This window comes from Argopecten irradians, chromosome 11 (genome assembly GCF_041381155.1).
Source record: "Argopecten irradians isolate NY chromosome 11, Ai_NY, whole genome shotgun sequence".
NCBI classification, from domain to species: domain Eukaryota; kingdom Metazoa; phylum Mollusca; class Bivalvia; order Pectinida; family Pectinidae; genus Argopecten; species Argopecten irradians.
The window spans coordinates 36786883-36810024 of record NC_091144.1 but is presented as its reverse complement, the minus strand read 5'-3'; the positions used below and the strand labels follow the sequence as shown (position 1 = coordinate 36810024).

The following is a 23142-nucleotide window of genomic DNA, read 5'->3' as shown; positions in this document are numbered from 1 at the left end:
GAACACGATAAATTGAGCAAATATGAACCGAGCTTATGAAATTCTGTAGGTAGACTAACATTGGAAAGATTTCAAACGAGTTCGAAAATTTAGCTTGATCCGACTATAATTTACGCCCTTAACAGTTATTGCCCTTTGCACTAATAATTATTACTGAACCTTGTGAATATGCACCGAGCTTAATGAAACTTGGTATGTAGACTAACATTGGAAAGATCTCGGACGAGTTTGAAAATCAGCTTGATATTCAATTGTAAATTACGGAGTTATTGCCTTTTGTAATCATGATTACTGAATCATGCGAACATGATAACTTGAGTAAGTAAGATCCGATTTTAATGAAAATTTGCATATAGACTATATAGCTAACAATGGAAATATCTTAGACAAGTTTGAAAATAAGTTTGTTTAGACTCTAACTTATTTACGGAGTTATTGCCCTTTGCAATAATAATTATTGAAACTTGTGAACACGCTAATGTGAGTAAATATGCACCAAGCTTAATGAAACTATGTATGTTGACCTATTAGATGTATGTTCCTATTTCGTGAACAAAAGACATCAGTTGTACCAAATATCAGGTGACCGTAAGGTCCATATGGGCCTCTTGTTTATCAAATGACTCATAGGCTGGCTTGTGCATGTATCGTCATTAAAAATGTAATTGTAATCTTATTCCTCATATTTTATTAACGTTTATATGTTACTTGTATATTTTTTGCATATATATGTAAATATAAAACTAGCATTAGGCTTTATGTTATGATTGCAGCGGACTAGGTCGTTTTCGTTTATTCGGAACAACCGGTTCGGCCGTTGGTTAATGTCATTATTTCAAGTATAATTCCTGACGGACCAGCATTTTTTGATACAGGCCTGTATCAAACCTCGTCTAAAAACAATATAAAATCACCAGGTCCGTCTTTAATTAATAAACGAACAACTAAGTCCAACCAGTCAAACCGCATAATCAAAAAACGGCCTGGCTCAGTAGCTGAGGTCAGTCATCCAGTGATTAGTGCACACGGCCCCAATCCTGCCCAGATCAAACCGAGGCAAACCGGTTTCAACCAGTTCTACGTCAATTACTACTTACGATGCTTTTCATTGGCTGTACAAAATGTGACAGCGAATCAAATCGACCAACACAAACCTTACTCCGCAGTATTTCTACATATCAATATAATCAGCGCAAGGTTTAGGAAGTACTGGTTAGACAGCTATGGTTTGCACGGTATTATAAAAATTACAGCAATAGGTACTACTCTAGATACCTTTCTCAGAAAATTTGATCGTCCGAAGAATCGTACCGCGATAATGAAATTTACGGGGATCAACAAACGACTGGACGATTCAGCAAAGAAGTTCGTGTGTGGTGCTGTGGAAGGTACGACCGAAAAACAAGATGTCTGACGTCTAATAACCTTCGTCGGATAATCTATAAGGATCTAAGTAGGCTGTACAAGCTCGTAATAAAACGCGAAACAATCACTAGTCGGGAAAGAATTGTCAATTATACTGATTAGCATTTTCGTTAGAATGAATAGTAAGTTAAAAAATGTTAGAATTTCAATTTAACAATTTTGCTATGTGCTGACGTTATTTGGCACGTCGCCAAGCCCAGGCCAAGGTCTGTATACAACACAATATGTACATTCCAATGGTAACGGATAAGTACAGTAAGGAATACACTATGTTTAAATGTAATTGGTTACTACATAAGATATGAAACTCTAACGGTAAAAATCTCACTAAACTGATAATCTTAAAGAAAAATGTCTGATCCATCGCCAGATGTTTGCAAGCAGCCACGTTCTTATCTATTTATAAGGCAAAAAAAAAATATATGCATGTTTCAGATTACATGACTGAAAAAAATGGGGTAGGTCGGTCGGGATTTTTATTTGTTTTTTAGGAGGGGTGAGGGAGGGATTTAGTGGCTTTATAACTACATTAAAAAGTAATTGAATACATGTAAGTTGTCTTTCAGGCTTTAGGCTGGCTAGAAGTCTTTTATTTCTCATTACCGTATTTGTAATTGAACTTTTATCTGGATAAACTTAAAGCATGCGTAAAAATCTTAAGTTGAAAACTTCATATACAACATTTTTGTTTTGAAAAAAGTGTGATAAAATAGCTAGTAAAAACTAGGATAGGTAGGGGTACCTGAAATCAGGGTTAGATAGTAACTTATTTTATGAGGTGGTCCTTCCGACATGTGCAACTCCATCCGTTAACTCAGAGAGTTCTGGTGTCACCGGAACTACAATTTACGGCATTGGTCATTATTAGAGAGTTCCGCTATCACCGGTACTACGATTTACGGCATCGGTCAATATTAGAAATTACGAGGGGGAAAAAAAACAAGAAAAAAATAAAACAAAAAACAGATCAACTTGGAATGGTGAATTAGAAAAACGATTGAAAGAGGGTACATAGATAATATCATGAGTGTTTTTGACTATTTTAGGTGGTCCAACGGACCACCGATCAAGAATGACTTGGGGTTCCTTCCATTTTTCAGGACCACCGCTAGTATCGATCCCTGGAAACATACATATATTTTTTAGGCCTAAATGATACTTCAGTAAGTTAATGTGACAGGTTATATGCCAACTGTTTACTTAAAATCAGGGTATCCAGATAATATCATGAGTGTTTTTGACTCTTCAAAATTAGATTTAACTCTTGAGTTTGAAGCACATGTCTATTTGTCATATGTTTTGACTCAGCAGGAATTAAGTAGTGGTTTGACTTGCGTTTCTGAAAATAGTCAATGGTCAACTTGATGCTCTGAGAATTATATTCAAAGTCGGAGGGGGGGGGGGATGGCACAATACAGATATCGATCGCCTGTGCCCAGACCAGTATCTTGCAACTGATTGATGATGAGTAGAACACGCAACCAATAGGTGATTGGTAGAAATGAAGAAAAATAATGTAGCCATTTCCAGGTTTCATACTCTAAAGTTGCTTTTATTTTCTGTGATTGGTGAACTTCCTGTATTCGGGGCCAAGTTTATTTCTTTAAGGTTAAATAACCATGAATAAAGGGATATATTGATGGGACAAGGTAACGTCTATAGTTAATTACTGTGTTAAAAATTAAAATTGCATTTACGATTCTATGTTAATTCTCCAGCAGCATAATAGGAATTTTAGTTGTTTTAATTCAATAATACAAAAGAATTATATTCAATATTTTCAGGGTTTTATGGACGACCATGGAGTTCAGATCAAAGGAAGTTGCTGTTCCAATGGTAAGAATCTAGGCGTGTCCAGAGCTTTATTATTAAAAAAAATTGCCCAGTGCCTAAAATCTATACTCCAATACAATACATATTACATAATTACATTGATGATTGGCAGCATGTAGTTTAATGGTGCTGTTCAAAATGTCAATATGAAGATGCAGGGTCTAGCAGAAGGAAAACTCAAGTACTATAATCTGTTTTTGCATTAATTTGATTTTATTTGCTGACTGGTAATAACTTGTTAATTATTACATTGTAACAGGTTGAAGAAAATGGGCTTAAACACATATATGTATGCACCTAAGGATGACTGTAAACACAGAGCGTTCTGGAGGGAGCTGTACTCGGTGGAAGAAGCAGGTTAGTACGATTGTTCAGGTCATATGACCCAAGGGGTATTTTATTTTACCGTATCTGTTAGCTACTAACATGACATAGGACTGGGTGATCAAAACACAGATCAATCTGATGTGCTTAATCTTATCCATATATTTTGGATTTTCTTGGAATTCATTTTATAGTCCAACATGTATGTTTCATCAGGTTGGTAGCGGGTTAATGATTCAATTATTGCTCCTCTTGTTCAGAAGATGGGCTTCCAATAACTGCAGGTAGTTAAATACCTTATAAGTATCTAAAATAGTTATCTAGTTTAAATTTTACTTTTCAGAGAACATGACAAACTTAATAGAAGCCGCTACAGAGAACAATATTGAATTCATATATGCCATCTCCCCTGGACTTGATATAACTTTCTCCAATTCAAAAGATGTGCAGTGTCTTAAAAGAAAGTTGGAACAGGTATATATATATTATAATTTATATAGCAAATCATTTTTTACCTAATGTCATATATATATATTATAATTTATATAGCAAATCATTTTTTACCTAATGTCATATACAATTCTCAATTTTAAGATTTTCGAAAAAAAAAAAAATATTGAAATATTTATGAAATTTTACCAGGTGTAGTGTAATGAAAGGGGTTTGAGGAACTTGCTCTCCAGTTACATTCTGTATTAAGTATTAACACAACAAACATATCTTGTTTCGAATCTTTATCTCAACTCCTTATGTTACGAGATAATTACAATCAAGGGGAATAACTCATTTACACTTTTACATAAAAAACTAAATAATCTCCCTTAGGTTGATATTCTATTAAATATTGTAACATCCATACAACCAATGTATACTAACAGGGGTATGCTGATCATTTCTTAAAAACCTGAAAGCTTCTTCATAGAGACTGTCAATATGAACTTGATGAAAAAATGTTTCCTCTTTTCTCCCTAAGGTTGCCACATTTGGCTGTACAGGATTCGCCCTTCTATTTGACGACATTGAAACAGAGCTGAGTGAGGCAGACCGCAGTGTATTCCAGTCGTTTGCCAGTGCCCAGGTTTCTGTTACCAATGAGGTATACCAACATCTTGGCCAACCACACTTCTACTTCTGTCCTACTGGTAAGTTTGATATCAATATCGTCTATTTATGTCTTCTCTGTGATATTTGTTCAACTTTCTGGATAATTCAAATAAAAAAAATATGTATGAATTCTAGTAATAATCATTCATGTATTCAAATAGTTGTTGAGAATAGAGCAACTCTCTAAATTGCATTTTGATGCCAAATCCAAAAAAAATCCAATTCTTCTGGGAAAAACATCAATGCCAATTCAATTACTGTTGTTAGGTTTCCTGTTTGTAATGTTTAGTATCACCATTTTGCAAACTACACTCTTGCGCACCTTCTCAATAATTCACTTGAATCGATATACTATGGACAGGTAATTACAAACTGATATTTCATATTTTGCATTTAAAATTTTTCACTTGTATGAATAATATTGATATTTTCAGTGATGTGTTGATTAAATTTTCATTCCATTGTACTACTGCAAGATTCAGTCGTTTTTCACAGAGTACTGTACATCACGGGCTGTACCAGACATGGCCATGTCCGAGTATCTCAATACCATCGGTGCTAAACTCATGCCGGGAATCGATATACTATGGACAGGTAATTACAAACTGATATTTCATATTTTGCATTTAAAATTTTTCACTTGTATGAATAATATTGATATTTTCAGTGATGTGTTGATTAAATTTTCATTCCATTGTACTACTGCAAGCAAACAATGTCATTGAATAGTGTCATTGTTTCATTAATGAAATCTAAATGGTAATGGTCAGTCTCTGTCAAGCTCAATATAATTTCTAAAAAATTCTCATATCAAAAGGTTATTCCGCTGAAAGATAAGTTGCATAGGAAAATAGCATCATCAGCTTTTTTACGTTTATAAAATGGTTAAGTTTTAATATTCATAATGAAATATTAAAATTGAGCCATTAATTTATCTACAGAAATAACAATTGTGATATTAAATGATACAGGTTCCAGAGTAAATTGGTAAACAAAACAAATCACAGCCGATTCATTTCCTGACTTTATATATTTTACAGGTGCCAAAGTAGTAACCAAAAAGATCACAGTAAGCCATTTAATGGCTATTTCCAATGTGCTACGGAGGCCGCCGATCATTTGGGACAACATCCACGCCAATGACTATGACCCGCGGAGAATATTCCTGGGGCCTTATGATGGTCGATCACCGGAAATCATTCCATATTTAAGAGGGGTGTTGACAAATCCCAACACAGAATTTGAGGGAAATTACATTGCTCTTCATACACTTGGACAGTGGAGCAAGTCCAACTCCGACGGACTGAAGAAAGATATTATTTCAGGTAACATTCATTGGTTGATTTAAAATGAAGTTGGATAGTAATAATGATGTCTTTTTATGGAATGAGATAATATTTGGGATCAAATGCCTGATGGAAAGTTTTTATAGAAGCTAGAAGTGATTCATAACAAAAAGTTAATCTTAATCTTTTTCGTAATTTTTTTTTCTTCAATAATGTGATAAAAAATAAAAGCAGAGTTAAAAGCATGCATCTGTTTGTTAGACTCCACCTCTGGGTGTTGAAAGGACTAAATATATATGTCCTTTCATCTTTTTAGGCAAGATGCAACTGAACTTCCTAAAAACACTGAAATATGTTAAATACAGCTCTAGATCTGGCATTGCTTGTATATAAAATTAAGAATCAGTGTTTAGGGGGTTGTTAAGTACAGCTCTAGAACTGGCATTGCTTGTGTATAAAATTTATAATCGTGTTTAGGAGGATCACTTTCATCATCAAAGTGAAATTATATGGTGTCAACAAAACCACTTTTTTTTTCTGGGATGTAAACTTATGAATAAGATATTTTCATTTGTCCTGTTTATTTGTCGGAATCGTTGATATTTGTTTTATCTTGTACATTTCAATATGTCCAATTTCAGATGGTGAAAGACTAAGTCCTGTGGTATCTGATATAAAATTGGAAACAGAGACTGACTTTGATTCCACAGAAGACTTGCCAGCTAGATTAGACACAAGATACCAGCCAAAAGTTGCTCTAATGATGGCCCTCAAGGAGTGGATGTTGGAGCTCGACCACGCACGCATGCCTCCAGTAGCTGCTAGTCCTGTAAGCACTCCCGTGCCTCCACCAAACACATGCATTCCTGTAGCCCCACCAAGTCCTTCAGGCATTCCTGATGCTTACTGCAGCCTACCAGGCTTGGAGGAAGGTGAAAGTAATCCATCGTACATGCAACCCACCATGAACCCTGTTAACAGTCTCGTTAATACCACCGACATTACCAGTCCCGAAGCAGATACAGAACAACAGTGTAGTGTAGCAGACATTCTCGGGGAACCGATGGATTGTGCATTAAGTGACACCTCATCAGTAAATTCTGACAATCATGAAAATGCATCTCTTGACAACCTCATGCAGGTGGAAGTAGTTGCTGAAGACTTGCAGAACAAAAATGGACAGTCCTCAAAAATCTGTGATAATAAAATGTACTATGAGGATCTGTCTCTTCTTGTGGATCTCTTCTATTTGCCGTTTGAACATGGCAAACAGGGAGTGGAGATGTTACAAAATCTGCGATGGATTAAGTGCAATGCCCATGTAATCACACAGCCCCATAAAAAACAGCCAGAGGTAAGCATATATAATGTATATTTGTGACATGCCAACTACAGAAAAAAAAAAGAGGAAAAAAAAAAAAAAAAGAGAGAAGGATTTCATATTGATAAACACAAGGTTTTCCTGCAGATTTTGAAGGCTCGTGTATCTTACTGTAATGACTTAGAAGTTCATATTTTTTTTGACAAAAGTACACATGTATTTCACAATGCTTTGTTTGATTTGCTTATAAATTTTCATTTTAGATAGCTTTAAGCTCAGATGCAGAAAACCTTTGTCCAAATAGCTGAATAATTAAACATTTTCCAGTGAGGCATTTTCAGGTATTAAACCTGTTTTGGGGGAGAATTCCCATAATGCATATATGATTATGGAGACAGAAGGTAACAATGTGGTTTTCGATGTTGTAGGTTGAAGAATGGATGGAAAAAGCAGATACCTTCTTGAATGATGTTAAGAAAGTGCAGGGCATGGCCAAGCGTCTGTACGAAGTTCCCAATGTGTCGTTGGCTCACACCATCTTCCCTTACGTCTGGGATATCCTGGGTGTTCTGGAAACTTGTGCTGCGTATGTTGCTTGGCTAAGTAAGTAATTTTTAGAACATTGAAGCATGAACAAAGTTAAATGATGGTTTCATTGATGTGATTTTAAAACATTTTGGCAGTTTCAAACCGTAAAGATATATTGAAAATTACACAACATACATACGCAGATTGGAAGATTTCTGTATATTGTATATCTAAAATAAGATAAATTCTTTCTAAAATTGACAAAAGTAATTATTTGCTGTGTGGTTGTAGAGGATTGAATTAAAAGGACAAGGTACTCAACCAAGTGATGACAAAAAGATCAATTGGAAGTGATGTGTTTGGTGGAGGGATGGATTGTATTAGTTTTAATGAAGTTTCCTATTATATAGGCTGAGAACTGGCTGCACAGCTTACTAATCTCTTCACATTTTTCTGTTTGCAGAATTGGGCAGTAGTACCTTATCCGCCAGTGAAATCAAGGGAAACGACAATCTATCATGTAGGCATCAATTCCTCCACCCCAGCATTCTACGTGGCCTCCACATTAACTTAGGGCGTACCATGCAGCAGCCATGCCATCTCATTAACATTTGCTTTTTTCAGAGCGTGAAATTGTTTTTAAACACTGTAATAGCACAATTTGGTGTGACTTTCTTCTTATCTTCAAATATTGATCCCATATATGTTTTAGTTTTTGATTAAAAAAGGCAAAAATTTATAGGTTTAAGCAATTTATTTATCTGTTGATAAGTCTAGAAAAAAAGAGACAACATTTTGATTATTTCTTTATTTCTTTTTAATGTAAAATCAATACCTTACCGTAATCGATAAGATCTTTTAATAGCTTTCAATCTTCCTTTATTTACGATTCATTTATATCAATTTTGTAATGCTAGCCCTGTACATCACCATTCATATTTGTTTTGAAGAAAAGAAGAAAGTGACAACAGTGATTTTATTTGCAGGTCAAGAACGATCTGTAAGAAGAAGCTTTTGTCATTTGTATGTCATGAATCATTTAGTGGTTGTTCTTTCAGTAGATCCTTGATACGATATATCAAAACTTAGCTTCTCCAAATCTGTCTTGTGTGGAGGAAGAAAATTTTGTGTTTTAATTAAAACGACATATGTTTACATTAAATGGTATCCAGTTGACCAGTTTCAGAAGTCAAATAACCATTTATCGGAAATCTGAAGTGAAAAAATGTATGACAAAAAGATGTGAGCTTCAAACTCTAAGAGTCTAACCATACCCCAATGGGTCTATTGGATGCCGTGTGAATGATGTATGTGATTAAGTAAATGACACAAGCTTCATGTATTCTATGATTTTGTGTGACGCTAACCAGGAGATACACTCGAGTCGTATGCTGTGTTCCAGGTCAACCATGTAGTCATAACCTTCAGCTACATGAGTCTAGGGTTTCACCAATCTATCCAAAACGAAATATTATTAACTTACATACGAAAAATTACATTACGACACATGGTTGATGAGGAATAGGCTGCATGACTTTAGACAAAACTAATATTGAAAAGTAAAAACAATGAAATCATTGTACAAGGTTTTCTCCTGGTTAGAATTGGCTGGCTGCTACATGGTTTCTGTTACATTCTCGCTTCAACAAATTATGTTTGGAATGTTAAATGGGAAATCATCTTCGATAGATGATGGTGAATAATCCAAATGATAATTTGCTTTGAAAAAGAGAATGTAATGTATAGTGAATTAGGTGATTACATTTAAATGAACATTTTGTTACGAAAGTAAAGATATAAGCAACACAGGTAAGATGCAATGTAGTTTTCAGAGGATTATTTATTGATGAAAAGGTTGGACTAATTGAGGGTTAAGAAATCAATATTATTTCATGACAATGGTGATTTTAACCCTTCTTTTGGCATATGTTCCAAATAATTAAAAATAGACCTATCCCCTTAATTTATAAACCAACATTACCACTTTTATTAGTCCAACAACAAAAAAATACATATGTCCAGTCAGAAATGTGTAACTTGTAAAGGACATTTCTTGCACACCTATTAACGGTTTATCTCATTTTCTATTTGCTAATCATCTAGGGTGCTCAAACCTTTACAAGGAGGCATTCTCTTGTGGTGATTCTGAGCCCTGGGTCTTCCGAGGCGGTTTACAAGGAGAATTTGAAGTATGTATATATTGGACCGGACCGGGACCTTCCAACCATCATTGTGCCAAGTTTGATAGAATTGTAACACTATTTAGTCAGTAAGAGTAACTGTGGTTATATGGTAACATGTTGCATCATCTTTTCAGCTTTCACAGTGCTTGCATTAATGTCCCAAGTCTTATTTACAGGTATTTTTGCGCTGCGTTTAAGCAGATGAAATGTTACCATGTACATTGAAGGTAAATGATTGGCTGTCTTTCGGAAATGATGCTATAACAAAACTCATTGAGTTCCTATTAAGAGTTAAAATTAAAGTCTCTTGTTCAATGTACATGGTACCTTTCATCTGGTTGATGTTTCTTTCCAGACTGTTCGCATATATATTTGAGCCTGTTTTGAGGCAAAAAGAAGATATATTTGGAATGTTTATCCGCCTTGTTTAAAGTTGACTTGGAATATTTATTATACTGTTGCCTTAAATACAAAAGTGCGCAGAAAGTTTTAAGATAGGTTGGTCACAATTAACCAATATTTTGGTAACAAAATTGAGATCAACTCGTATTTGAAAACCTTATATCCTTGTCAATACACAATTATGATCAAAGTTCAGTGTGTAAAAACAAGCTCACAATATGATTAAGGTTCAGTGTGTAAAAACAAGCTCACAATGGCTGGTAATCAACATTTCAAATATACATTCTACTTTAATAGAACATACTTGGGACATGGTGCAGACACTGTGATGAATGCCGATGTTAAAAATGCACTATTTCCTTTGCTTCTGTAATCATTATTAATATGAAATTGATGTTTTGTGCAGTAAGGCTGCAAGACTGAAAAAACCCACATCCTGTTTCAGATTTATTTTGGGGGGAAAAAAAGAATTGACTTGAAAGGGCTTGAAATTAACATTTATTGGAAACAATTCATATGTTTCTATCAGAATTTCATGCTGGAAAAAACCACCACAGATTTGTCTGAATTTCAAAGTTAATGTCAAGCCATTCAAGGAAAGAACAACAATTCAAAACACTTTTCTAACATGTAGATACAAAAAGTCTTGCTGCCTTAAAGAAAGCGTGCATGAATGAGAAAATCTGTATGCCTGTACTGATTTAGTACTGATTTGGCTGTTGACAGCGTTTGTTACCCACTAGAAGCGCATGTGACTTGTATTACATGCAGCCTCCAGAGGTTATCATCAGAAACCAGTATTGCTACAGACCGTACAAGTGTAGTGATGAGGTAGGTCCAATTCTTTATCTGACCTTCAAATTCTTGTAAATATTAACTACAAATAGTCTGAATTAAATGGTATCAAAACCCTTAAAGGTTGAAATCACGAGTCATTCTGTCAAAATGCAGCTCAATAACATATAATATGCACACGTTGGTCCTGAGGCTTTGTGTAGAAACCAAAAATGGCCAATTTGCCTTTAATTGTAACCTTGTTACCATGTAGCCTCCTCATTGGGCCTCTTGTTTCGGTGTTATTTTGTTGGCCATTTGTTGTATGATTGGACAAGATATTATTTAGTTCAATATCACCAACTATCTGGTAAAAACTAAACCAGGAGTATTTGTAAAAGTTGTGTGTTCCTTGCAGAGTGCTGTGTACCAGATCTGCCTCCAGACCTGTGATGATGGGATGGACGGTACAGAAGTGTTTCCTGACATGCCAGAACTGATTGGGGATAGGTAAGTCTCCTTAATTTCTTTTGGCTTCATTTGTAATATAATTTTCAGTGTAAAACATTTTATTGACTTTAGTAAAAAAACTAGTTAGCCTAGAGATTTTATATTATGCCGGTAGCTTGCTCTGCTGTACTTATCAAGATTGTTCAAATTAATGACTTTGACTCGTTAAAAGAACACAGGGGTCAATAGGATATGTAAATACTTTAATGGGAGGCACAACATTGGGAGGGGGGAAGTGACGAAAACGGAAAGCACTTACATCGTCATGCATATTCGTTTTACAGGATTCTGGGTGCCATGACAACACTAAGTCCTGAGAACTGTTTTGTGGTGGAGGATGATATCGGGGTGTGCGGCTATGCTGTAGCCACATTGAGTGCCCGACAACTACAGGAAAGAGACAAGATTGCCTGGATTCCTGCCATGAAAGAGAAATATCCACTCGTTCAAAAAGACCAGCCTAGTCCTGCCGATGTAAGTTGATCTACACAACCCAACACCTTCTGTTATGATGTTATTTCCATTCTGATACATTTGTATATATAAGTGAAAGTTTCAAAAGAAAACTAACCTCTTTCTATTTAATTCAGGAGGTGATTGCCAGTTTCCACAACGACCAGCGAGGTATCCCAGAGACCGTTCTCCAAAAGTATCAGTCGGCCGTGCGAGTTGACTTTATTCCAAATCGAGTGGTGGACTACTCAGTACCAAAACGTCTCCTGGCATGTGCTCTCAATGCCATCAAGTCCAGTGGATCTGAGGGTGTTCATGTGGAAATGAATGTCGGAGACAAGTGCATGATAGACCATTATAGAAGGATTGGCTTTTTTCCAATAACACTTCAACCTCAACCGACTGAAGACGTCGTGTATCTGGGACGCATGATCTGAGATCCGTCATGTGCAACATATAGGGCCAGCCTGCAATGATCTGTGATGTTTTGTGACCAAGCACATGCTTTACTCAAAGCTGTGCCTGTTTTAACAGTATTTTATCATGTGACTGTATAAAAATCAATCAATGTTTACAAAATGTTTTAAGAGATATTTATATATATATATTATTTATGTGTATTTAAAAGAGAATTGTTTATTACAGTCTTGATGTGGAAAATAGAAATTTCTTGTAGTAGACAATTTTGTTTGGACATGTGTGTCTGTGAGTGAATGTTGTGGGAAAAAATCCAGTTTGCTGTTGTATGTGACAATTATAAAGCAATCTATACTGAAAGTGGAGTATGATCTGATCATGTCATTTCGAAATCTGCAGTGTTTTGAAAGTTATTTGTCTTTCATTTAGTTTGATAAACATGTCTTTTTTGTGTCAGTGTCAGTAATGTACGTTGGACTTGATTTCTTCAGTCACTAAAGAAAAGGAACTGTTTCATGTATTGTATGTGTGAAAGAACCGTTTGTAGGAGTAAAGGTCAAATGTATCTATCTGATATAAACATGCGTTTTGATGGTGCCTTGTGTCCTGTTTAGATACATGTTATTTCTACGCGAATGTCGGTGTATGGGTGTCTACTTTGTTAAATGTGTAACAGGTGCTGTGGTAAAATAGGTGGAAAGTGAAGGCAAAATATGGTTGTATACGGTCATATATCAAAACTTGGGTAGAGAACATGCATTATTCTGGAATCAATATGATTTGAACTCTTGTAGGATATTTGTATACATGATCAACTTTTCTGGTTTTCTATTATTGTTTCAGCTGTGATGATAAGCTCATACTTTGTTTAGTTCATCTTGAAGCTGAATATATTAATACAGTTAATAATTGGAAAAAAGTAGTAAAATTTGAAAAGATTAACCACCCTTCGTTACTATTGAAGTAAACCAATAAAAAGCTACTGGACCGGGGTCCACTTAATTTAATTCAACATTGTCATAATTATATTCCAAATGTGATTGTTGTGGTGAAAATAAATTTAGTTATTAAAAAATATTAATAAATATTTTAAGCAAACCATATTGCTTTTTCACAGGTCATTCTGAAATTAACAAGTTCTACTGTTTTTTGCTTAGTTAATTTTGTCACTGGTCATAAAAACAAAAGACTTCAATATTTTAAATTTTGTATCGATTTTCTAGTTTTCAGATATTTGTTATCAAATAATTAAGAGATGATAAATCATTTTAATTCTATAGATCATTCAGCAATGGGCACCAAACACCCAAAGTTTTCTAGTGGAATTTGATATTAAAGAAAATGTGTTTAATGTGAAGATGTGTGTATTGAGTGTAACAAAGATATAGTGCTGAACACTGGTTGTGATTTTGGCTGTGAAGATTATGCAAGATTCAGAATATTCTGTTTAGTTACACTTTGTGTAAACCTTCATCATTGAATATGTGAGCGAACTCAAATAAAACAACTTGATATAAGCTGGTTTTTTTTTTTCTTTTTTAACCAAACATCAGATGATGGGCCATTAAAATCGAGGTCCGTATATCGACTTTCTCAAAGAACTAAAAGATTTTTCACAAATATCATATGTAGGCTCTTATTGGTGACTTAGTTATGCATATTGCATTTTCAGACAATAAGATGACTGACAGGCAGCCATCTGTAATTTTCATTGCTACTTTTTCTCAAACCTTGTGTCACTATTTATTTCAATACACTAAAGGTTCTTGTTTAAAAACAAGAGCTCCCAGAGGGATCTTTCCTCCAACCAAAGAATGATCTACCTCTGACAATGGAAAGATGGATCGTTTCTCTGCTTTTCACCTTTTCTACGCGAATTTGAGACTAATCCCTTAAGTACTTTCTGAGAAATAGTGGTAACAAACTTCAGTTATGAATATCCAAGGTGGCCATCTTGTTGACTGATCGGTCCCAAAATGCAATGAGCACAACATGGGGAACCTACAAATAAAATTTGAAAAAGATATCTTAAGTACTTTCTGAGAAATAGCAGTAACAAGAATTAACATATGGACTGAAGAAAGGTGATTTGAGTAGCACACCATCTGATGGTGGTGGGCTAAAAACTGATAAGAAAAGTAATGGACATCAGTTGATCATCTTTGATTTTGATAATTGAAGTATTTTCGACTATGCAGTTTGCCTGTGTGTAACAAAATGCTTCTATTGAAGAGGGAGAAGCAGAGAATAATTCCTTCATTAAATGGTGGGTGCCAATATCCCTCGAGGATCTCTTGTTTAAAGAAGGAGGGGGAAAAGCAGAGCAGATCTTTCTTTTCATAGACTGAAAAAGATCATTCTATGGTGGGTACAAGATCCGTCCTCTGGGATCTAGTGTTTGAACAGAATCGCAGAGCAGATCTTTCTTTTCATAGACTGAAAAAGATCATTCTATGGTGGGTACAAGATCCGTCCTCTGGGATCTAGTGTTTGAACAGAATTTTTTTCTTATAATCAGCATTTCCTGACACGCTCACCTTTGAAATTGTTTATTGATTTCAATAACAGTAGAATTATTTCAAAATTTATTTTTAACCAAGATTTGAAAACAACACAAATATATTTCAGTTTTCCCTTTAATCTCAGTCATAAAATACACTAGGAAATATTGAACAAAAACATCGTAGGAGAACGAAACACCAAAATTAGGCTATAATCATCCATGTTCTTGCGTCACTGCGAAATGGCGTTTCATCTCTATAAACAGTCATTTTCTGTACTTCATTCATTTGAACACAGATTGACAAACCATGTCAGATTAAATATCAAATTACAAGAATCCTCCAATGTAAGAATTCTGTCTCCAGACGAGTTCAAATATATCTTTTGATTTCCACATAATTTTTTTACGTTGTCAATGAATTGAGGATGGTGCTCGAGTTATTATCAACCTCTCCGTTAGTTGTAATGTGGGCGAGAGACGTTGTGGTGACCAGCTGTTGTCCTAGCTGACTTAGTGACATATTGGTCATGACATTGCCGAGGTTGGTGGTTAGAGTCTGTGGAATCAGAGAAGATGTGATCTGAGACAATGAATTGGACACATGGGTTGGTTGTGGGGCGATGGCCACGGGCGGAGGTCTTGGGACCGGAGCACTGATGTTATCATTCGCCATGTGACCATTATCGATTCCTGGTAATTCGATTTCTCCTTTAGCACCTTTCACGAACACGCCACCTAACCCACGCTGTCTGTTTAGTGCGTGTCGATGTCGAGATTCATACAAATATTTCTACAAAACAAAAGTATTTAATGTTATGCATGTAATAAGTTTATTTGCTACTGTGAAAGCAATTTAATTAAAATTAGACTTGTAATTCCTCTTAACCTCGATGCTCTACAATACACTACAACACAAAATCTAACAACTCTCTGTTTGGGGTCACCTCATCATGACTCCTATGGTTAGCCAATCAGCATGTTACCTATGAAATATTTGGTGTGTCTCTCAGCAGTATAAACGAAAAAAAGTATGCCCCAAGATATTCGGATTTTAGGCCAGGGGTCATGCTAGGGTGATCCTGAACGGGCAGTTGTTAGATCTTGAATTGGAGCTTTTAATATTGTAATGGAGCAGAATAGTCTTAATTTAATAGAATGCTGTGAAATTTTTTTTATTCAAAAAGAATCAAAATAAGATGACACATATCCGAATAATCTTTCTAGTGACCTTTTGACCCCAAAATAAGTAGTGGTAACTTTTGCTCCTTTTTTTGGTAGACATGACATGACCTTGAATGAAGGTCAATGCTGAGTTTGTGCATAGTCCTTCACCAATGCATGCTCTGTACCAGGTAGTGGGCCTCTTGCTCAGTGAGAAATATTTGGTGTTACTGATCTACCGACTTTGACTACATGTAAACTAAAAACTTGCGATAAAGTTAACACAGTCAGAACTTTTACTATTGAAAGAGCTTTCTCACCATGGTCTCACGGTGACGGATCTGTAGCCATATTTGTCGACATTTTAAAACAAGATCCCCAGAGGGCCTGTATAGCTCACCTGGTTTGTAATGCCAAGTAATGTTCTGGATACAGGTTACGGTAATTGTTTCTTTCCTGAAGGAATTTGAATATTTACCTCTAATTCCCCTACTGGGCCCCACCCCTCCTGTGACCCCAGGGGGTCAGAGCCAAAATTTATACATGTTCTGTTCCCCAAAGGATGTTTGCGGCCAAATTTGGTTACAATCCATGCAGAACTCTAGGACAAGTAGCGATTTAAAGGATTTACTTCAATTTCCCCTATTGGGCCCTGCCCCTCCTGCCCCCGGGGTGTCAGAGCCAAAATTTATACAAATTCTGTTCCCCTTCTTCCAAAGATGTTTGTGGCCAAATTTTGTCATGGAAGTAGCGATTTATAGGATTTACCTTTATTTCCCCTATTGTGGCCAAATTTGGTTAATACAATCCATGCAGAACTCTATGACTACTAGCGATTTAAAGGAAATGTTGACGGACAGATGGACGCCGCGTCATTACATAAGCTAACCGGCCCTTCAGGCCAGGTGAGCTAAAAACATGGAAGGCTTGGACTATGCTAAAGAATTACCTGTCGCTCTTTTGGAATCTTGCCGAGAGCCTCCAGCTTTGCCCTAGCCTGACGTCGTTTCAGGATCCGGTGATACTGTTTAGCATTTACATAGAGCGGTTCTTCGCTGGAGTCACTGCCAGTCTTAACATAAAACATTGAAAATCTGATTAAGTTACAATGGTAACTACCCTATAATTTTAATCACTTTATAAGAGGAATAGAAATTTACCCAGAACTGAAAACAACCCATATAAGCAAACTTTCTTTCTCGTGTGATTTACTTTCACACAATTTGTGATCAAAACAAATTGGCGAAGTCAATTAATATTCACAAAATTCATTATATATTCACATCCATTCATTTTAAAACCGCAAATTTTAATCTTCACAAACTTATTTTAATACAAATATCGCAAAATCTGCGAAAGAAAGTTAATTTACTATTTATTTATTGAAACTAAATCTAGACTTCACTAAATCACAAAAAAAATATTGCACAAAGATGGAAAAGAAAATAGGATAAAGAAGTTATGTGGTATTCATATTTACAGAGGACGGAAGTGTTTATATGGTCGACAATTATTATTGACTTTTATACTTACCACAGGTAGCTGTTGTCCTGCTGCTTGTTGTGTTGGTAAGTTGATCACCTGTATACCTACAAATAATACCGAATATTAGTTAAATAAATGTACGACAGAAGTGCTGAACAACAAACGTCTGTTGTATGTCCATATTGTATACCTTGTCACAGATAATACTTCTCGTAGCTCAATACCAAGTTTGACAGGAATTGAAGCAAAACCAAAATTATTGTTGTCTTTTTTTTTTTATTCAATATCAAATAATAGCAAACAAAGGGCAATAACTCAAGTTATTAAAGTAAAGTGCTTTTCACTTCATTATAAGAACAGTTCAGTATACACATTTGATAGATATCTTATAAGAACCTTTACTGCAACTGAAAAAAATTATAGCTTAATTCATTATACACATATTACAGATATAATATAGGAGCATTGACAGGGAATGAAAATTACATTATAACTATGTATTTGCTGTAAGCGTGTTGGATATCAACATGATTTACTGTGCGAACAAACCAACCTTGTGGTAGTTGGACAGGTTTATTGTTTGCGTCAACCAATACGAATGAAGTCTGTCCATTGATGGTGACCTGATTCAAGAAGAGCATCTGTGGGACGCCCATGCTGTTGAGGGTAGTGGCCCCGGTGCCCACGGGCGTGCCTAATGGCTGCGGGGCCTGGATGATGTTCGCTGGCTGTTGGACGACATTCTGTACCACGGTGTTAGCATTGGCTATTATCTGTGAAGCAGGTGTGGGCACAGCCGAGTTGGCAAGTGTTGTATAGATTGTAGACTGGGGTTCCGCAGCCTGCAACACATGAAAGAGAATGGAAATAATTATTACAATATACTAAATAGTTTAAAATTTTTCAGGGTTTTTTAATTTTGCTATATTTGCAGATTTATCCAAATTGTTAAGATGATTCAGAAAAATACCCCCCCTGCAAATATGTTCAATACAGTAAATTGTCAAAATTTACACCTGCAAAATTTAACACCCACCATATTTTCTGCACATTAAATCCCAAATGTGTATAAGTCACAAAGGCTTTTTTTTACAATTTTTTTTTTAGTTTTCGTACACACTGGTAAACAATTCGCACCTTAGTTAGGCTCATGTACCCACATAACCCTCTGTATACATACGATCAATCTCTGAAGTACGGTAATGATTATCGATCAAATAACTAAAATTGTCTGTAAACTTGTACCAAATAACACTCACAATAGCATAAATATCTTGAGTAAAAATGAATTTAGTCATGTTTCTGTTTGCTGTTTGTTGCCATTACGTAAGCCTACCTGTGTGCAAACAAACAATATTGCGAATCCACACTTACTCTCACTCATATTTCAACAAACCGGTCAGAATACTTTCTTCACTACGAATAGGATTTTATTGTACCTCTATTTTGAGTAAGTTGCACTGGTGTATAAGTCACACTCCCAATTTTCAGGGAAAAAAGTCGTGATGTATACTGCTGAAAATGTGGTATGTAGTATTTGTAAAGTTTTAACTTCAATTAATATTCACTACATCCTTGGTCCTAGGTGCAAATCGCTTTGTTGTTTATCTACAAACTGGTACGCTACATTTGTTGTGGCATCATACTTTATCACTCGAAATCCTCATCTTTGGATTGGTTGAAGAGGAAATCTTGACCAATCAAAAAGTTAACAATTAAACATATGTGTATAGTCCATACTTTGTGTATACTATGTTTACATGTGGATATCATGTGGCAGCTTGTAGATTTTACTCCAACAATGAATTCTTCTGAGTTCACATGGTACACATATGTATTTGTAAACACTTGTCATTTATATGTTCAATCTGGAGTTACATTAAAGAGAAATTAGATTAAATGGCCCATCGGTTACTCAAATACAACCATAAACAGTATGGTTTGATTAGAGAATTATGAACCTTATAAATTATGAAATTCACAGCGAGACATTATTTTTTTCACATATAAATATGATGGTCTTTTCAAAGAAAAATTATACAGCAAGTCTACAAATAATGAATTTGACGTCTTATTAGTAATAAAGTAGATATTCAGAATGATCGATATGTTTCTTTTGGACAAAACTAATATTTAAATGCATGTATTCGATTGAAATAATTGGAAACCTACAACAAATTTTAGAAAATTGTGCCTGAGTGATTTTTGGATACACTTCTCCACTAACACACATAGGGACCATTTTGCACCCGGCCGGAAGGTATAGTAGGCTGCATATGTATATTTGTTCTATAATGCTGTCTCTATATCCTTTTTAAGACACAGAAAATAAAAATGATCACACTATTTTTGCTGCAAGTCCAATCAAATTCATAATTGCCAACTTTTTGAAATTCCCATGGGGTTAATTTCATGTGTTTAAACTTTTAACCTAAAGAAAGTCTATTTAGTAACCCCTGTGAAGAAATTAAAGGTTGATTTTTGCATATTTTGACTTTTTCTTTCCGATGGTATAGTCAGATTTTGGACATTTTGAACATCAAAGAATTCGGACTTGTTAAAACGACCTAAAATGGGGGTTCAAAATCGGGTGTCTCCCTCCAAAATAGGGACGGTTAGCAAGTATGCCAATTATACAGTAGGGATGTCACGGTTCATGTTTTTTCAGCTCGGTTCGGTTTCAACTTTTTTTGATCGGTTTTCGGTTTTTTCGGTTCGGTTCAGGCAAATCTCAATTACACTTTTTAAGTCTATTTTCTATCAAAAGCAAGTTCTGCTTTAGATTTTTAAGTCTATTTTCTAACAAATGGTTTTTTTTTCTTTATCAAAATTTCACTTCTAATTAAAAACATATAATTTATTGCGTCCTGAAAAATAATCCACAGCACTATATCCTATATAGATTGAAGTTCTAAAAGTGCATGCAGCAAAGAAATTCATGAATTATTATATATCATTTTGTGTCTTAATTAGACATATAACACGATTAAATACCAATTTTTGTTCAAATATTGAGTATCATTTATGATCTGTCAGCAGTGGAACATCTTTAAAAAACATAATTGAACATTTTCTTATCTTTTTAACTCTTTCAGTACTATTGACACATTAATCAGTCACAGAGAGATATATGTCCTCGTATCCTTTATGATACATTATTTCGTCACTAAAACTTTTCTCGTATCCTTCATGACGCATTATTATGTGATGATTGACATGTGAAAATCGTAAGTTTTACCGCAAATCAATACATCAGTATTATCTCAGAAAAAGTGTTTAAAAAGTATTATGCATTGGAATTATAATAGAGATAAACATTATTACGTACCAGGTGCATGTTCAATCGTAAAATGGTTTAATTCACGGAATATTGGCCGACGGAAACGCGATTGTTTACAATCGGCCAACACAATGGCGGCTTGATTTAGCTGCCGATATTCTGCGGGATTAATGTTATCGAAAAAATATATTTAAAAAATCGTCAATAATAAAATATCAAACATTAAGTGAAATATATCATTTAGATATTATGTATGTGCAAAAAAATGTCCGCAGACAGCAAAAAACAATCTTCTGAATGACTGAACTTGCACACGTGTTACACATATATGTCGATCAACAGGTGTATTTCTCGGGATTCTGACAAACAACTTCGCCGTATTTTCAATGAAATAATCTGCAATACAGTTTATACACGTAAATTACAGGTATTATAGGACAGTTATTTTTTTAATGAACCGAACCGAAACTAAGAATTATCGTACCGAACCGAACCGTACGGTTGAATTTTTCGGTTAACCGCATTTTCGGTTAACCGTGACACTCCTATTATACAGAGGGACTTATCCCATTTTATCTGAAAAGGACCCCAATTAGGGAACACTCAGCCACAACCCTGTGCCTACCTCCTGTGGGATGTGTGACACGTGCACACCATCCTGTGTTATGTACTGAATCCCCTGTGACTGGCCATCATCACCGCCAGCACCAGAGGGCGCTACAGTCACCGTGAGTGGCTGGTTTGTGTCTGTATCAAATACCGTAAATGTGTTCTGGTCACCATCAGACATTTTGGACCTGTAAACAGAGTAATAAACACATCAAGTAAGAAAATCGGAAATATTTTCATTAAGTTTTACATGTTATATACAAAAAACATGCAAATATAAAAACACAAAAACATGAAATTTATATAAAAAAAAACAACAACAAACATGGAATTTATATCCCCCTATTTTTAATCAAAGGCCTATAACTAAATAATCAAATAGGGTCCAATGAAAGTGCAAATCGAACTTGCCCAAGGCTCACAGACAATTAATCATGTTACCAAGTGTCGAGAAAACCTGGTAGTATTTGCGAGAGATATTGAATGGAAACAGGCGAAAATGGCATTTTTTGTTGATCGAAGGGCCATAACTCGGCCAAATAGGGTCCCGATCGAACTTGGCCAAGGCCCCGAGACAAAAATGATGGCCTGTGAGACAGTAACCCTTGCACCCGCAAGCTACATCAAAGGTTGAGTCGGCAGATATCTAAGGAAATCAGTGGCCGCCAAACGTCACGGTCTGTGCACTAACACAAGAGCGCTCGCAACAACGTATTCATCCAAAATCCTGAGTGACTTATCCTTCTCATCTATGTCCTTGGTATAAGCCAAGCGTAGTGGAGTTTAGAGTAGATACTGGTTTCCGAAAGTGCATTTAGTTGAACGTTCAATTCTGCTGCTGTTCTCCAGGTTCTCCACTAGTCATTTCAGATTTGTTTCAACTGCACATATCCACATTGTGTTTTTAGGTGGACCTTATGTTTACGTTGCCTGCGTGCGCTCAAAAAAATATACTCAATGAAGAAAAAGAGTCTACACTGTATATTGTGTGACCAATGTGTGTGTTGTTGGGAGTCTTGTTACAGGGTATTACACCGTAAATTACGAGATAATAAACACTTGTCCGGATAATTCTGTATTGGGTCCATTATTAAATTCGCCCATATCTCCCTCGGTTTCACTACCTAATTACAGACGATGTTAATCATTCGTCTTTGCATAGCTCATGCTGATCATCAATCTCCCGATGTTTACTTTTGACAGGGAGGGAACGAAAACAAACTCGCCGAACAGATATCTAATTTCTAAGATGCACATTCCAGAAAACCATAACCAGTCGTAAAACGTATGAAATTATAATTGTCGAATGTATAAAATAAAAATAAGTCAAATAACTTACGTTTGCTCAAAAACGTTGCATTTCAATACAAGTGTCTCCTTCTCATCCGCTTTGTACACCAAATGGCGCTGAAGATTAGTGCACACAAAGTGATGACGTAGGGGATTTTTGGGGTAGGCGAAATCTTGTACGTGGTTCCAGATTCCGATTCAATATTGTCGGAAATAAATACAAAAACAAACTAAATATATTAAAAATCATTATC

The 23142-nt window shown here is 35.4% G+C and overlaps 2 protein-coding genes across 3 annotated transcripts; one reads left to right on the top strand and one right to left on the bottom strand.

The window, feature by feature from the left end:
• The first annotated feature begins 1170 nt into the window (after nucleotides 1-1170).
• Nucleotides 1171-14077, top strand: LOC138335449 (protein O-GlcNAcase-like). 2 transcript variants are annotated; one of them, XM_069284542.1, is made up of 15 exons: nucleotides 1171-1388; nucleotides 3210-3261; nucleotides 3518-3615; nucleotides 3926-4056; nucleotides 4556-4724; nucleotides 5182-5280; nucleotides 5727-6011; nucleotides 6614-7326; nucleotides 7722-7896; nucleotides 8285-8341; nucleotides 9925-10010; nucleotides 11133-11237; nucleotides 11599-11690; nucleotides 11975-12164; nucleotides 12281-14077. In XM_069284542.1, exons 1-15 carry the CDS (start codon nucleotides 1319-1321, stop codon nucleotides 12578-12580), a joined length of 2622 nt encoding a protein of 873 aa, XP_069140643.1. In that variant the 5' UTR covers nucleotides 1171-1318; the 3' UTR covers nucleotides 12581-14077. The 2 variants fall into 2 exon arrangements, with proteins under 2 accessions (XP_069140643.1, XP_069140644.1); XM_069284543.1 differs by lacking the exon at nucleotides 8285-8341.
• Nucleotides 14078-15180: 1103 nt separating this feature from the next.
• Nucleotides 15181-23078, bottom strand: LOC138335448 (nuclear transcription factor Y subunit alpha-like). Its single transcript, XM_069284541.1, has 6 exons — nucleotides 22938-23078; nucleotides 21615-21786; nucleotides 18263-18551; nucleotides 17758-17813; nucleotides 17174-17296; nucleotides 15181-15853 (listed from the first exon to the last, which is right to left on the bottom strand). Exons 2-6 carry the CDS (start codon nucleotides 21777-21779, stop codon nucleotides 15467-15469), a joined length of 1020 nt encoding a protein of 339 aa, XP_069140642.1. The 5' UTR covers nucleotides 21780-21786; nucleotides 22938-23078; the 3' UTR covers nucleotides 15181-15466.
• Between the last annotated feature and the right edge of the window lie 64 nt (nucleotides 23079-23142).

Bases quoted from the DNA above. Each gene is read 5' to 3' on its own strand.
- LOC138335449 (XM_069284542.1), top strand. From the start codon at position 1,319: ATGAAATTTACGGGGATCAACAAACGACTGGACGATTCAGCAAAGAAG. The intron at 11,238-11,598 runs GTAGGTCCAATT...TGTTCCTTGCAG, and splicing joins CGTACAAGTGTAGTGATGAG to AGTGCTGTGTACCAGATCTG. The intron at 12,165-12,280 runs GTAAGTTGATCT...TATTTAATTCAG, and splicing joins ACCAGCCTAGTCCTGCCGAT to GAGGTGATTGCCAGTTTCCA.
- LOC138335448 (XM_069284541.1), bottom strand. From the start codon at position 21,779: ATGTCTGATGGTGACCAGAACACATTTACGGTATTTGATACAGACACA. The intron at 17,814-18,262 runs GTTGGTTTGTTC...TATTATTTGTAG, and splicing joins ACCTGTCCAACTACCACAAG to GTATACAGGTGATCAACTTA. The intron at 15,854-17,173 runs GTAATTCTTTAG...TTTGTTTTGTAG, and splicing joins AGATTCCAAAAGAGCGACAG to AAATATTTGTATGAATCTCG.